Source organism: Salmo salar, chromosome 26 (genome assembly GCF_965601325.2).
Source record: "Salmo salar chromosome 26, fSalSal1, whole genome shotgun sequence".
Taxonomy (NCBI): Eukaryota; Metazoa; Chordata; class Actinopteri; order Salmoniformes; family Salmonidae; genus Salmo; species Salmo salar.
The window spans coordinates 11,166,328-11,182,512 of NC_138316.1; the positions used below are offsets into that span (position 1 = coordinate 11,166,328).

General features: G+C 41.8%; 1 protein-coding gene across 2 annotated transcripts; it reads right to left on the reverse strand.

Moving 5' to 3' along the window:
• Nucleotides 1-22: 22 nt before the first annotated feature.
• Nucleotides 23-7,036, reverse strand: LOC106587145 (receptor-interacting serine/threonine-protein kinase 2). 2 transcript variants are annotated; one of them, XM_082969405.1, is made up of 11 exons: nt 6,705-7,036; nt 5,889-6,042; nt 4,434-4,583; nt 4,047-4,189; nt 3,851-3,900; nt 3,550-3,699; nt 3,021-3,106; nt 2,734-2,802; nt 2,497-2,638; nt 2,158-2,343; nt 23-1,509 (listed from the first exon to the last, which is right to left on the reverse strand). In XM_082969405.1, exons 1-11 carry the CDS (start codon nt 6,848-6,850, stop codon nt 1,199-1,201), a joined length of 1,587 nt encoding a protein of 528 aa, XP_082825531.1. In that variant the 5' UTR covers nt 6,851-7,036; the 3' UTR covers nt 23-1,198. The 2 variants fall into 2 exon arrangements, with proteins under 2 accessions (XP_082825531.1, XP_045564756.1); XM_045708800.2 differs by having other exon boundaries at nt 23-1,512.
• Nucleotides 7,037-16,185: the final 9,149 nt, after the last annotated feature.

Below are 16,185 nucleotides of genomic sequence, written 5' to 3' on the forward strand. Positions count from 1 at the left end.
GTGTCAAGGAGGAGTCTTGATCTAATGTTGTTATAGATTAATTTGCTTTATTATACAACTCCAAATATTCAGATCATTAGGCTATTCACACACAGACAGTGCTTTGGGGAAATTACCGTCTTCTGTTCTCAGCATGATGTTAAACAGACCAACAACAAAAAAATATGTACACTATGGCCAATACTTCACTGGGCCTCATTTGACAAGACCCCTTTTTACCCATTTAGTACATAAACGTCTTTAGACTGTACTTACAATGTGTGACAACTGGTACTGTGTGAAGACCAGACATGCAATTAGACATGTACTGTTAAAAGGCGTGTTGAGCGAGATGCGCAACAAAATCAAAGGGTACCCTGAGGGGAATGTGACAATGACCTATAGGTTAAAGGATTGAACAGATTAACAAACACAAACAACCTGCAAAAGTGGCATAAAATGAGACTGAAGTTCAGTTATTTTATCTGATAAACCAACAAATAATAATCTTGTTACAAGATACCAAGTCAGACACTGCTGAACAGGACAATCCAAACTATGTTTAGCATATAGTTTTGTACAATATGTACTTTACAAACTGGCTGTCAAAAGATGAGCTACATTGTGGCACCACACAATAACCCACAGAGCAGAGAGAGCCAAAAGTCATGACACAACACAGAAAATGTAGCATCTAATATTGAACAAACTGTTTTCTGTGTGCTAGCTCAGTAGTTACCACTCATTATCGCTAGTGATGGGTCATAAACATGATCAAAGCAGATTAATCATCCACACAGCTATTCACTTTCATTGGTTTCTCTCCAACACTATTGTTTCTATAATTTTACTGTCACAGAAGCTTCCTCTAATCAAACATTTATTTGACATCAACTTCAGAGGTAGCACCACTCTGATTGAATACTCAGACGTATCAAAGGCATGGACAGGTGTGTCCCCAACATGGATCTCTATGGATATAGATGAGTCATTGCAGCTGTTCTGATGAAATTAGGAATCTCAGGTTCTCCAACGTATATTCACTCTGACTGACCGTATTAAACCTGAGTGAGTATATATTCGATTTGGTTAGGGTTCCTCAGCTCCTCACTCTATGGCTCCAGTCTGAATTGACATTTGAGTCTCAATTGACATTTGATACATTTGGTTAGGGGCCTTTCACCACACAACCCCCATTCTAATAACCATCCATCCACCTTCAGTGAGACATCTGTGAAGGGCCACGATTGGTGCCAATGGACATCATACCAAGGGTGGTAGCTACCAGGGAAGCTGCGTGTTCCCCTAAACAGGTACAGGTGTCCAGTAGGGAACGTGTGCGAGCGGTCAGTGTCAGAGAGGCAGAGATGACCTCATAGGCCTCCAGGGGAAGGGCCCGCCGTGAGATGAGCACATCCAGTAGGTTGTTGAGTCGTCCCTCCGTCATGCCTCGAATGATGCCCTCGCGCCTCTCGCGCAGGATACGACAACAGCTCACCGCCATCGGAGTCGGAGACACACACCGTGCAGCTGCTGACAAGAAGGGAGGGTGAAGTTTCAGGGATGATACAAACACGATGATATCACATCACACACACTTATAAAACACAAATCATGTAGAGGGGGACCTTGAGAAAAATACTGAGACAACTCAGAGAAAGAGGACAAGAGAGAAGTAGTAGCTATCTGATATGAAAGACAGTAATACATACAGGAGATTATTTCACTGAAGACTGAAATTCATAGCCTTACTAGACAAGTTACCCTCTTATTCAACACAATCACCATCATAAATGTCTAGTAGCCATGTATTGCTTGAAAAAAAATTATAATCATTTGACTCCGAGCATTTACTGGGACAACAGACAACTTATAGAGAGAAACAAAGATCCTCAAGGGAGGAAACGCATTGGATAAAGATAAGACTGTGAAAGGATGGCCATGCAGGAAACCAGCAATCACCAAAACTGCTTACTGTGCACATACAAACACAGAGGGAGGCTCTGTTTGTTACGTCTACTCATTTTCATATTGCTTTACACCTTTTTCAGCAACATTTTAGAAACATGCGATAAAAAGATACGTCTATTCTAGATAGCTACATTCTGGCACTGTACATAAGTTTGCAGACAAAACTGGGTAATAGGTGGGAGGTCTAAGCTTAAACACATTTCCTACCATGGTAGCTGGCAGTGGGCTGGTTGAGAGGGCTCTGTCTGAGGGCTTTGTAGGGGCTGGAGAAGAGTGGGGGTGGTGGGCTCGGTCTCTGGGCGACGCCTCCTGTCCCTCTGGGATGCTCAGGACCCGGGCCACTGCTGGGACATCTGGGACTGGTGGAAGACACCACACAGCCAGTCACACAGTCTGGGGAGAGACACGTTGCTGTTAGACTGTCCGAGATAAGGTATAAATGAATCATTACTTAATAAAGAAGATAAATAAGAGGGTGGTTTCGCTGACAAGAAACTGAGCACATTCACAAACTGCTCTCATTATCGATCAGTTGTAAGTTCTTACCCTGACAGTGCCTCCTCTGGGATGCTTCCCCTGTATATATGGCTGTAGGGGGACTAGGGAGTGTTTCACTAGGGCAGGAAGTCTGTGGTAAGGGCAGTGTCTTGTTGCTCACACATTTAGTGTCTCCGGAACCAGCGCAGGCCTAGTATGAGATATGTAAATATTGTTTTCAATGTAATAGACATCACAAGCATTAAGTACAATCAGAATATCACAAAAAATGTGAACCAAGCTCACCTCTAGGTTGTTTATCTCAATGGGAATATCCTTCACAGGAGGGATTTTAGAGTCATGTAGCCCCCTCTCCTGGTAAAGGGACAGAAATCACATACACATGTTTGCTCATGATTAGTGACTGGTCTATTTACTGTTTTCAGTAGTAACTGTTGACAGATTAAAAGCACATGAAACATATCCTGATTCCCTCAGTCAAAAAAAAAACTGATAGCAGATCAGGGTTGTGGACATGGAGAATATCGGACTTCGGAGTGTAATAGAACTTTTTAAATGAGGATGATCCGTACCTTGCTTTCCCTCACACTGAGGGTAGCCCTTGTAATTGCATCAGGATCAAAGGTTGCTATGGCGCTCCTCAGTTCCAGTGCACAGTCTGTGGACAGAGAGCAAGAGAAAGAAGAGGACATGAGAAAGATGTCCTGCCAAGTAAACATCACATTGACCATAATGCACCAAAAGTTCACGTTATTCTTTAATACACACATGACAGTCATAGGTAATGCATAGGTAATGAAATACATGGATATGGACTATCATCAGCAAATAAACAGTTACACACAATTTAGATGAGAAGACTCAGAGTCTTATTGACTAAGTGGCAGAAGTAGGGTATGGGATTGTATCTCTCAGTCTCGGCATGTGGAACAGAGAGGAAGTGGGTGCTGCAAGTGGTTCTGCCTGTCACCTGTCCTTAACAGGCAGGTAGGTAACCAGTCAAGGAAGGGGGTCTTGTAGGGAGAGATCAAAGTCCAGGCACAGCTGCTCTCTTCACCATTGTATATCTCTACTCTGATTCACCCTCACAGACAGACTTACCCTCTGCTGTTGGACGGCTGTGTGGGTTAGTGCTCCAGCAGCTGGTCATCAGCCGGGAGAGTGTATGGCAGTGGGGTACATGCTTGGGTAGCAGCTCATCCTCCAGGCCTGAACCAACCCCATCCTCACCCGAAAGCAGCTGGAGCAAATCTGCTTGGGTATAGACAATGACATGATGTGTTACAAGTTCTAAACGTAATACAATATTGAGACTGTATGATATACGGCCAGATATAACCTAGTCCCCGCTGACAGAAACAAGAGCTGTTCTTTGAACAGACGGAAATAAATAGAAACACACCTCCACATGGTTGTCTTCTGTTCAAAGTCTCCCACAGCAGCACACCAAAGCTAAAGAGAGAAGATGTTCATTGGGTAGCTGCATATTCATTAGTAAAGGCATCTGTAGAAGTGGTAAACCCCTCCTTCCCCACCTGGTAAATTTAATTGGTGAATATGACTGTTTGAAGTGGCAGGATCATGAAAGGTGACCTCACCTGTACATGTCTGCCTCCACAGAGGGTGTGGTCCCTGTCAGGGTCTCAGGAGACAGGTACACCAAGTCCCTGAAGCGGGGCCCTCCTCCAGCAGAGAGAGAGGCGCCAACCCTCCACTCCCTAGGCAGGCCCCAGTCACTCACCTGGAGGTAGGAACATGAACACCCACACACATGAACATAAACACACACACACAAACTGACAAAAACACCTGCTCTAACACAGAATCAAACCCACATATGTACACTGTAAAGCGTACACCTGTAACTGTTCACAATACACCATATCCCATGGATCATATACCATCAATCAAATGGAGTTCTTTCTCACATTAGTTGCACTACTCAGAGAGAAGGACTGGGTCAGTTATTGGTCACTGTTCTCTACCTTGGCCCGGTACTGCTGGTCCAGGAGAACATTGGTGGGTTTCAGGGCCTGGTGGGGGAGTGGTATGCAGTGGAGGTGGCACAACCCCTCTGCCACATCTAATAGGATGCCAAGCCTGAAAGTCATGGGTAGACCTGGATACAGCTGGGTCTGACAGGGATAACAATCATTCAACAGATTCATTTACATTTTAGTCATTTAGCAGACGCTCTTATCCAGAGCTACTTACAGTAGTGAATGCATACATTTCATACATTTTTTTTTCTGTGCTGGCCCCCCGTGGGAATCGAACCCACAACCCTGGCGTTGCAAACACCATGCTCTACCAACTGAGCTACAGGGAAGGCATGAACTCTATTCACTTCAGTAAAATGGATCATAAATACATGGGAACTGAAAATGACTTGTGGGGAAAAAAAGCACATGACAACACAAAGTTGAAATTGTGAACTGAAAATACTAAAGAATTCAACATGATCACGACACAACTTACTGTATGCAAATACAGTTTAACCAGACAGTCTAAGTCATGTGCAGTGGAATGAAGTCACGTCTACTGTCTGAAGTTATGTTCCAGCCAGGGCACCTCCTGAACCAGGAAGAGCTCTTTGTGTAAATAAGGCAGTGATAGTGCTGATGACAGATAGATTGATTTTTTCATCAGCCAGGGGCTTTCCAGACACAGCATGTGGGTGACAAGCACAGCATTGTTCTCCATGAAGACACAGCAATTGTAAATAAAGCAATCAAAAGATGGACCTTATTTGATTAACTTTGTGTCTATCGAAGCTCTGACCAGCAGTTTGTTGATATACACTGAGTGTACACAACTTTAAGAACACCTGCTCTTTCTATGACATAGACTGACCAGGTGAAAGCTATGATCCCTTATTGATGTCAATTGTTAAATCAGTGTAGATGAAGGTTAAAGAATGATTTTTAAGCCTTTAGACAATTGAGACATGGATTGTATGTGTGCCATGGTGAATAGGCAAGACAAAATATTTAAGTGCCTTTGAACGGGGTATAGTAGTAGGTGCCGGGCGAACCGGTTTGTCAAGAACTGTAACGATGCTGGGTTTTTCCTGCTCAACAGTTTCCCGTGTTTATCAAGAATGGTCCACCACCCAAAGGACATCCAGCCAACTAGACACAACTGTGGGAAGCATTGAAGTCAACATTGGCCAGCATCCCTGTGTAATGTTTTCGGACACCTTGTAGAGTCCATTCCCTGACAAATTGAGGCTGTTCTGAGGGCAAAAGGGGGAGGGGGGGGCTGCGACTCAATATTAGGAAGGTGTTCCTAATGTTTGGTATTCCCACGTGAACACTGTAGGCCCCAACCAAGGGAAAAGTTGCAGAACCAAGTTAGATTCAGCCTTCTAGCCTACTGCCACCCACTATACATGCATATTCATATTTGAGTTAGACTTAGTGCTCATATATTATACTGACCTGGTATAGTAGAGAGTGTAGAGAGCCCTCAGGCATCCAGTCATACAGCAGGCCCATCAGACACCGGGCCTTGTACACACCCAGAGGAACCAGAACCCTCTCTGAATGGACTTTTCTGACCACAGCCACGTCTCCCATCCACTCAGTCCACTCACTGTGCAGAATATACACACATATGCAGTAAACACATTTAAAAAAACCACAAACCCTCAAAACACACGCATCAGAGAGAGAGGCCGCTATAGCCTGTCTTCTCTCGAGAGCCAGGTCTACCCACTGCCCACAAAACGAGGTGGAAACTGAGATGCACTTCCTAACCTGCTGCCAAATGTATGACCATATTAGAGACACATATTTCCCTCAGATTACACAGACCCACAAAGAATTTGAAAACAAATCACATCTTGATAAAATCCCATATCTATTATGTTTAATAGCACAGTGTGCCATCACAGAAGCAATATGTGTAACCTGATGCCACAAGAAAAGAGCAACCAGTGAAGCTAAACACCATTGTAAATACATACTATATTTGTCTATTTTCCCTTTCGTTGCCTACTTCAGCTATTTGCATATTGTTGCAACACCGTACATGGCTAGTAATAACACTTTTAAAATGTCTCTATTATTTAGAAACTTTTGTGAGTGTAATGTTTACTGTTCATTTCTGATTGTTTATTTCACTTTTGTTTATCTATTCCACTTTGGCAATGTAAACATGTTTCCCATCCCAATAAAGCCATTTGACTTGACTTGACTTGAGAGAGCGAGAGAGACTTTGTCATTGCATTTGAGTTTGAGATATGCCAATTTTACCTTCGACTTGCAGTGCGAGATGACAGGGGCTTGATTGACACCTGTAGCTCTGTTCTCCGGTAAGTACCCCGAAGACACCCGCCTGCGCTGGTTCGGCACAAGATCACATTTAGCACGTCCTCTTCACGAACAGTTTCCACCGCCATCTGATAGGAACAGAAACCAGTCGACTCAATAATAATATAACTTCGTTTTATTGTATCTTGCTTGTTGCTCTGCCATGGGACTAATGTATTTGTCTTTCACTGCACTGACAAATTGAACAGCAAGCAGCGAGTTGCCGCGTGTGCTATAATGACGGCGTGTTTACATCTACACGATTGGCTGCTTTGTTCACGGAAATCCCCTGGCTAGCTACGTAGGAAATATAAAATGAGGGATGAAGTCTCTTTTTTTTTTTATACTGTCAATGGTGTAACAATGGATAAAGGCGGAGCCATAACTTAAATTTGAGAGAGAGTAAGAGAGAGGGAATACAATACATCAGACAGATTTACAGCTAGGCTATAAATAGGCTTGAACAACTACTAATTCAACTACCCACTGGGCAAAAACTGGTTGAATCAACGTTGTTTCTACGCGATTTCAATCCCCCCAAAATCTACATGGCAACGTTTAATCAACGTGGAAAACTAATTGGATTTGCAAAAAGTCGTCAATATAAGGGCATTTAGTCTTTTTTCACCCAACTTTTAACCTAAATGCAATGACATAGTGAATATTTCTCTTGATTTCACTCTGAATTCATGTTAGTTAACAACTAAACAATTTACACTAAATGTAAATCAAAACTAGACGTTAAACTGACCTCTGTGCCTAGTGGGTACTGACTCCTGAACAACACATTCCTCTGACAATGTGTGAAGTAAACTGGGAATTTCCCAAATCTGACCCCTAACAGGAAGCAAGGGGAAATCCTTTTCAGCCCTTTCACTTTTGCATCTGTCAGTCAAGAATTAAGTCGTTTTGGGAACAAAGTAGCCTTAAGGCAATTATTCCATGGTAACAGAATTACGCTGAGATGTTGTCACTTTAAAATGTACACCAAACAAAACCCAATTGATTTCAAAGTTTAGAACTATAAAGATACAAATTTGCTGAAAGGAATCGGCGTAAATAGAAAAATATACCAGTTTCAGGGGACAAAAATGTTGACAGCTGCGCCATACCGGTTGCAAAATAAATGCGAAGATATTTTCGATGTACCTATTCCATGGCACATGGTTTATGTATGCAAACATGTATATTTAAAATGTAAAACATATGTACAGTACCAGTCAAAACTTTGGACACACCTACTCATTCGTTTTTAAACATTTTATTTGTACTATTTTCTACATTGTAGAATAATAGTGAAGACATCAAAACTATGAAATAACACATATGGAATCGTGTAGTAACCAACAAAGTGTTAAACAAATCAAAATATATTTTATATTTGAGATTCTTCAAATAGCCACCCTTTGCGTTGATGACAGCTTTGCACACTCAACCAGCTTCATGAGGTAGTGACCTGGAATGCATTTGAATTAACAGGTGTGCCTTGTTAAAAGTTCATTTGTGGAATTTCTTTCCTTCTTAATGCGTTTGAGCCAATCAGTTGTGTTGTGACAAGGTAGGGGTGGTATACAGAAGATAGCCCTATTTGGTAAAAGACCAAGTCCATATTATGACAATAACAGCTCAAATAAGCAAAGAGAAATGACATGCCATCAATACTTTAACACATAAAGGTCAGTCAATCCGGGAACATTTCAAGAACTTTGAACATTTCTTCAAGTGCAGTCGCAAAAACCATCAAGCGCTATGATGAAACTGACTATCATGAGGTCAGCCACAGGAAAGGGAAGACCCAGAGTTACATCTGCTGCAGAGGATAAGTTCATTAGATTTACCAGCCTCAGAAATGGGCAATTAACTGCACCTCAGATTGCAACTCACAGAATTCAAGTAACAGACACATCTCAACATCAACTGCTCAGAGTAGACTGCGTGAATCAGGCTTTTATGGTCGAATTGCTGCAAAGAAACTACTAAAGGACACCAATGAGAAGAAGAAACTTGTTTGGGCCAAGAAACACAAGGAATGGACATTAGAAATCTGTCCTTTGGTCTAATGAGTCCAAATGTGAGATTTTTGGTTCCAACCGCCATGTCTTTGTGAGACGCCGAGTCGGTGAACAGATGATCTCCGCATGTGTGTTTCCCACTGTGAAGCATGGAGGAGGAGGTGTGATGGTGCTTTGCTGTCTGTGATTTATTTAGAATTCAAGGGACACTAAACCATCATGGCTACCACAGCATTCTGCAGCGATACGCCATCCCATCTGGTTTGCGCTTAGTGGGACTATCATTTGTTTTTCTACAGCACCATGACCCAACACAGGTCCAGGCTGTGTAAGGGCTATTTGACTAAGAAGGAAAGTGATGGAGTGCTGCATCAGATGACCTGGCCTCCACAATCACCCGACCTCAACCCAATTGAGATGGTTTGGGATGAGTTGGACCGGAGAGTGAAGGAAAAGCAGCCAACAAGTGCTCAGCATATGTGGGAACTCCTTCAAGACTGTTGGAAAATCATTCCAGGTGAAGCTGGCTGAGAGAATGGCAAGAGTGTGGAAAGCTATCCATCAAGGCAAAGGGTTGCTACTTTGAAGAATCTCAAATATGAAATATATTTTGATTTGTTTAACACTTTTTTGGTTACTACATGATTCCATGTGTTATTTAATAGTTTGTTTTCACAATTCTACAATGTATAAAATAGTAAAAATAAAGAAAAACCCTTGAATGAGTAGGTGTGTCCAAACTTTTGACTGGTACTGTATATGTAGCAGAAAAGCTGGGAAAAAAACCCAAACAAGATATGTGTGGTGGTGGATGGGTTAATAAAAAAAAAACTAAAAAAACCCTATGCACAAGGACTACTTTTAAACATTTCGACTTTACATTTTACAAAAACACATTTACAGGAAGAACTGTGCAGATACAACGTTTGGTAACAGAATAAAACTAATTCTGTTATCAAACTTTGCATCTGGACAGTTTTTCCAGTAAATGTTTTTTGTTTGTTTTATTGTTTTATTGAGTAACTTGTTCAAAGTAGTCATTCTGCATAGAGTTGTGTGGTTTGTTAACATTTTAAATAAATGTTTTTTGTTTGGCATACATTTTTAAGTGACAAAACGGAGTCTCAGCGTAATTCTGTTCATGGAATTTTTTTATTTAACCAGGTAGACCAGTTGAGAACAAGTTCTCATTTACAACTGCGTCCTGGCCAAGATAAAGCAAAGCAGTGCGACAAAAACAACAGAGTTACACATGGGATAAACAAACGTACAGTCAATAACACAATAGAAAAATCTATGTACTGTACAGTGTGTGCAAATGTAGTAAGATTAGGGAGTCAATAAATAGGCCATAGAGGTGAAATAATTACAATTTAGCATTAACACTGGAGTGATAGATGTGCAGATGATGATGTGCAAGTAGAGATACTGGGGTGCAAAAAAACAAAAAAACAATATGGGGATGGGGTAGTTGGGTGTGCTATTTACAGATGGGCTGTGTACAGGTACAGTGATCCGTAAGCTGCTCTGACAGCTGATGCTTAAAGTTAGAGAGGGAGATATACGTCTCCAGCTTCAGTGATTTTTGCAATTCGTTCCAGTCATTGGCAGCAGAGAACTGGAAGGAAAGGCGGCCAAAGGAGGTGTTGGCTTTGGGGATGACCAGTGAAATATACCTGCTGGAGTGCGTGCTACGGGTGGGTGTTGCTATGGTGACCAGTGAGGTGAGATAAGGCGGGGCGTTACCTAGCAAAGACTTATAGATGACCTGGAGCCAGGGGGTTTGGCGATGAATATGTAGCGAGGGCCAGCCAACAAGAGCATACAGGTCGCAGTGGTGGATAGTATATGGGGCTTTGGTGACAAAACAGATGACACTGTGAATGCAAATTGGATGCAGTCTTAGTAGAGTGTGGGAGGCTATTTTGTAAATGACATCGCCGAAGTCAAGGATCGGTAGGATAGTCAGTTTTACGAGGGTATGTTTGGCAGCATGAGAGGAGGAGGCTTTGTTGCGAAATAGGAAGCCGATTCTAGATTTAATTTTGGATTGGAGATGCTTAATGTGAGTCTGGAAGGAGAGTTTACAGTCTAGCCAGACACCTAGGTATTTGTAGTTGTCCACATATTCTAAGTCAGAACCGTCCAGAGTAGTGATGCTAGTCGGCGGGCAGGTGCGGGCAGCTATCGGTTGAAGAGGATGCATTTAGTTTTACTAGCATTTAAAAGCAGTTGGAGGCCACGGAAGGAGTGTTGTATGGCATTGAAGCTTGTTTGGAGGTTTGTTAACACAGTGTCCAAAGAAGGGCCAGATGTATACAGAATGATGTCTTCTGTGTAGAGGTGGATCAGAGAATCACCAGCAGCAAGAGCGACATCATTGATATATACAGAGAAAAGAGTCAGCCCAATAATTGAACCCTGTGGCAACCCCATAGAGACTGGCAGAGGTCCGGACAACAGTCCCTCCGATTTTACACACTGAACTCTATCTGAGAAGTAGTTGGTGAACCAGGCGAGGCAGTCATTTGAGAAACCAAGGCTATTGAGTCTGCCGATAAGAATGCGGTGATTGACAGAGTCGACAGCCTTGGCCAGGTCGTTGAAGAAGGCTGCACAGTACTGTATTTTATCGATGGCGGTTATGATATCATTTAGGACCTTGAGCGTGGCTTAGGTGCACCCATGACCAGCTCTGAAACCAGATTGCATAGTGGAGAAGGTACGGCGGGATTCGAAATGGTCGGTGATCTGTTTGTTAACTTAGCTTTCGAAGACTTTAGAAGGCAGGGTAGGATAGATATAGGTCTGTAGCAGTTTGGGTCTAGAGTGTCTCCCCTTTGAAGAGGGGGATGACTCCAGCAGCTTTTCAACCTTTGGGGATCACAGACGATAAGAAAGAGAGGTTGAACAGGCTAGTTTCTGCGGGGGGTGCAGAGCCGTTGGCCGGGGTAAGGGTAGCCAGGTGGAAAGCATGGCCAGCCGTAGAAAAATGCTTATTCAAATGATCGATTATCGTAGATTTATCGGTGATGACAGTGTTTCCTAGCATCAGTGCAGTGGGCAGCTGGGAGGAGGTGCCCTTATTCTCCATGGACTTTACAGTGTCCCAAAACATTTTGGTATTAGTGCTACAGGACGCACATTTCTGTTTGAAAAAGCTAGCCTTAGCTTTCCTAACTGACTGTGTATATTGGTTCCTGAATTCCCTGAAAAGTTGCATATCGCAGGGGCTATTCGACGCTAATGCAGTACGCCACAGGATGTTTTTGTGCTGGTCAAGGGCAGTCAAGACTGGGGTGAGCCAAGGGCTATATCTGTTCTTTGTTCTACATTTTTTGAATGGGGCATGCTTATTTAAGATGGAAAGCTGATGGGACACTGTTTCAAGGTCAAGGGAGAGATTGGTATAGGCTAAGCCTACTAGACACAGGAGGCAAGATACTTTCCAATAAGTGCAGGATTGATTGAATAAATGTGCCTAGAGTAATCATTGATGACTGCATTGGCATTCATGTGCTCAATACCAACATTGAAAAAAAAGTTTACATAATGTATGTAATGTTTACATAATGTAAACCTAACATAGGCCTACTTTTCCCCTCCTTCCAAGCAGGAGGGCTGCAACCAACTGACTTTAAATACCATCTGTGTCAGGAAGCCTGTGCTAGTGGAATATACTATCTATCCCAATATAAACAGGGGTCTTCGGGTAAGTAGTCCAATAGTCTACCCACTTTTCTCTTATACACTGTTCAGACAGAATTGACGGTAAAAAATTTTGGGGGCCAATGTTTATATGAGCACCTTTCAAACAGTTCCATTTTTACCACATTCTTGCCAGCATAAGCCTTTTATGCATCCTGTTCGCATGCCGACACCTATTGGTTATCAATGGGAGTATATGCTGATGTGGGTGGGAGTCTATTTGAATAAATCCATTGAATATACACCATCACAAAGCAATCCATTATGAATTATTTTAGGCAGGTTCTAAGAAACATTATAAGACTAAGAAAAATAGAATAGCATATTTTGAGTTTAATGATGTTACTGGTCTGTGCAGCTTATAGGCTTCATGGCTGTGCCATGCAAATTAAATCAATAGTTCATTATTTTGTTCATTAAACAGACAAGACACACATGCCCCTGCACTGATCACAGTCAACACACATATTTTAAAGTAAGAAAATAATGGAATATAACAGAATAAAACAACTTAAGTGTCACGGGAACAGAACTGCTGTCATAACAAAAAAAGTGACATTTTTTTTGGTTTGTTTGTAGGTCCCTGTAACTTAGAATCTGCTCTTTCCAATCATGTTAAGAAATTTGACCTGAATGAATTGCGCACAGGCTCATCTGAAAAAGAGAGGTTGTGTGTAGCTGAAGAAGCTCATTCATATTAACCCATCATTCGTTGGCTAATTATTAGGCCCTATAGGCTACTGCAGTAAATCAGAATCAAATCTGTCTTCATCACACCATCACCCGCTTTATTTCCTTTCAAACTCCCCACCAGTTATTTTGGCTGAAGACAGATTTGTAGTTTAAGTGAGAATGTATTTAAATGGAGAGAATAAATGCCTTAAAAACATTTTCTGTTAAGCTTTGTGATTGACAGGGAAAAGTTTGATGTCAGACAACTATAGAATGATCATGATTTAATGTGTGCCAAAGCTGGTGTTGTGCCGAAAAGCTCCCCCCTGCCAGAATTGACCAGTAGTGTGTGCCACAGAAATAATTTGACTCTAACCACAAAATTAAGGAAATAAGAAAATAACTGGTGGTGAGTTTGAAAGGAAATAAAGTGGGTGATGGTGTGATGAAGACAGATTTGATTCTGATTTACTGCAGTAGCCTATTAGGCCTAATAATTAGCCAACGAATGATAGGATAATATGAAGGAGCTTCTTCAGCTACACATAGCCTGACGTTTCACCACGTTTTCTACTGTGATTGGTCAACAATGTAGAGCAGAAGCCAAAGGGCTGTGTTGGAGAGGATCAAAACAGAAAGGTATCATGGGTAAATTGTGACTGACTGACCTACAAAAAATAATGAGTCGTTATTTATGATGCAAGGTGATTTGTTGATCCGTCAGTCGGCAGTCGCTTTGATGCTCTCGAACACTGTCATTTTCTCCTCTCCACCTGGATAGAATATCACCACCGCCTAGGCTTCATTGAAAATGGATGAGCCACCATGTCCGCCGAGCGCTGTATGTCAGCACCTTAATAGAGATAGCCTGCTTGTTGCCCTAACCTCTTGCTCGTTCAGCCATCCTATGGTGAAAATGAACGGGGAAAGAATAGGGTTTTGGGATAAATGTCGAAAATAAGGTATAAGGTTAACACAAGCTTAGATTGTATACATTTTGTTCTACGAGATAATATCAATAAGTTAACATGACCTTTATGAATTATGAAGCCTTTATGTGCTTTTTGGAATCACATAAATGCTACATAATTCACAAAATGTGACTAGCTGATGAAGATTCTCATAGAACAAAACGTATAAGATCTCCTAAACTTGTTGACCTCGTACCTTATTTTCGGCGGTTATCACAAAATCCCACAAAAACATCATTCATTTCCACATGGTCCAACGAACCATGGCGGAGTTAGTGCCTACAAAAAGACGCCATTGCTATTTCTCAAACCCGCGCTCAATACGGCGCGTGTACACTGTAAATTGCAGCGTGCCGCTTACACCGCCCAGAGTGGCTCGCTTGTGGGCGTGCTGGCAGCACGTTCGATTGTGCGTCAAGAATTCAGCATAGCAACTGGCTATGATAGGTGAGGTTCATAGCTAGGTTCTGAACTAATGTGTATACCAAACATTTTAGGGTCCATACACAGATTGGCTACATAGCTAGCTACACATCCATAGGCATACAGGTATTTTTTTTATCCTCCACTGCACAATAAGCAAGAAAATAGTTAGCTAGCTACGTTACTTCAGCAAGGCAAGCTTACAAAATTGTACATTACATTTGTACTAAAGGTAGTACAATTTCATACTCATGTCACAACACCCATAAAGCTATCCAGCTAGCTGGCTAATGTTAGCTAGTCAGCTAGCTCGCTAAATAGCAATTTTTGTAAATTATCTTTATGACAAAAAACATGGCACTTTAGCTAGTTAGCTAATAATACAGTGGGGGAAAAAAGTATTTGATCCCCTGCTGATTTTGTACGTTTGCCCACTTACAAAGAAATGATCAGTCTATAATTTTAATGGTAGGTTTATTTGAACAGTGAGAGATAGAATAACAACAAAAAAATCCAGAAAAACGCATGTCAAAAATGTTATAAAATGATTTGCATTTTAATGAGGGAAATAAGTATTTGACCCCTCTGCAAAACATGACTTAGTACTTGGTGGCAAAACCCTTGTTGGCAATCACAGAGGTCAGACGTTTCTTATAGTTGGCCACCAGGTTTGCACACATCTCAGGAGGGATTTTGTCCCACTCCTCTTTGCAGATCTTCTCCAAGTCATTAAGGTTTCGAGGCTGACGTTTGGCAACTCGAACCTTCAGCTCCCTCCACAGATTTTCTATGGGATTAAGGTCTGGAGACTGGCTAGGCCACTCCAGGACCTTCATGTGCTTCTTCTTGAGCCACTCCTTTGTTGCCTTGGCCGTGTGTTTTGGGTCATTGTCATGCTGGAATACCCATCCACGACCCATTTTCAGCCCCAGGCCGAGGGATATTGTCAGTTCTTTTGTGTTTCTTCCATTTGCGAATAATCGCACCAAATGTTGTCACCTTCTCACCAAGCTGCTTGGCAATGTCTTGTAGCCCATTCCAGCCTTGTGTAGGTCTACAATCCTGTCCCTGACATCCTTGGAGAGCTCTTTGGTCTTGGCCATGGTGGAGAGTTTGGAATCTGATTGATTGATTGCTTCTGTGGACAGGTGTCTTTTTTACAGGTAACAAGCTGCGGTTAGGAGCACTCCCTTTAAGAGTGTGCTCCTAATCTCAGCTCGTTACCTGTATAAAAGACACCTGGGAGCCAGAAATCTTTCTGATTGAAAGGGGTCAAATACTTATTTCCCTCATTAAAATGCCAATCGATTTATAACATTTTTGACATGCGTTTTTCTGGATTTTTTGTTGTTGTTATTCTGTCTCTCACTGTTCAAATAAACCTACCATTAAAATGATAGAGTGATCCTTTGGGCAAACTTACAAAATCAGCAGGGGATCAAATACTTTTTCCCCCCACTGTACATAGTTTTCAAAATGTATTTACTTACTTTAGTAGGTTCTCCCAGTCATGTGGATGATTGAAAAAGGGCATCAAATTTTGTCACAAGAGTGTTTTAGAGCATATAACTATTTACCTGTGAATAAATTCGTGAAATGGAGAATGGATTAAACTATTTACCCATTTAATAACCAGAC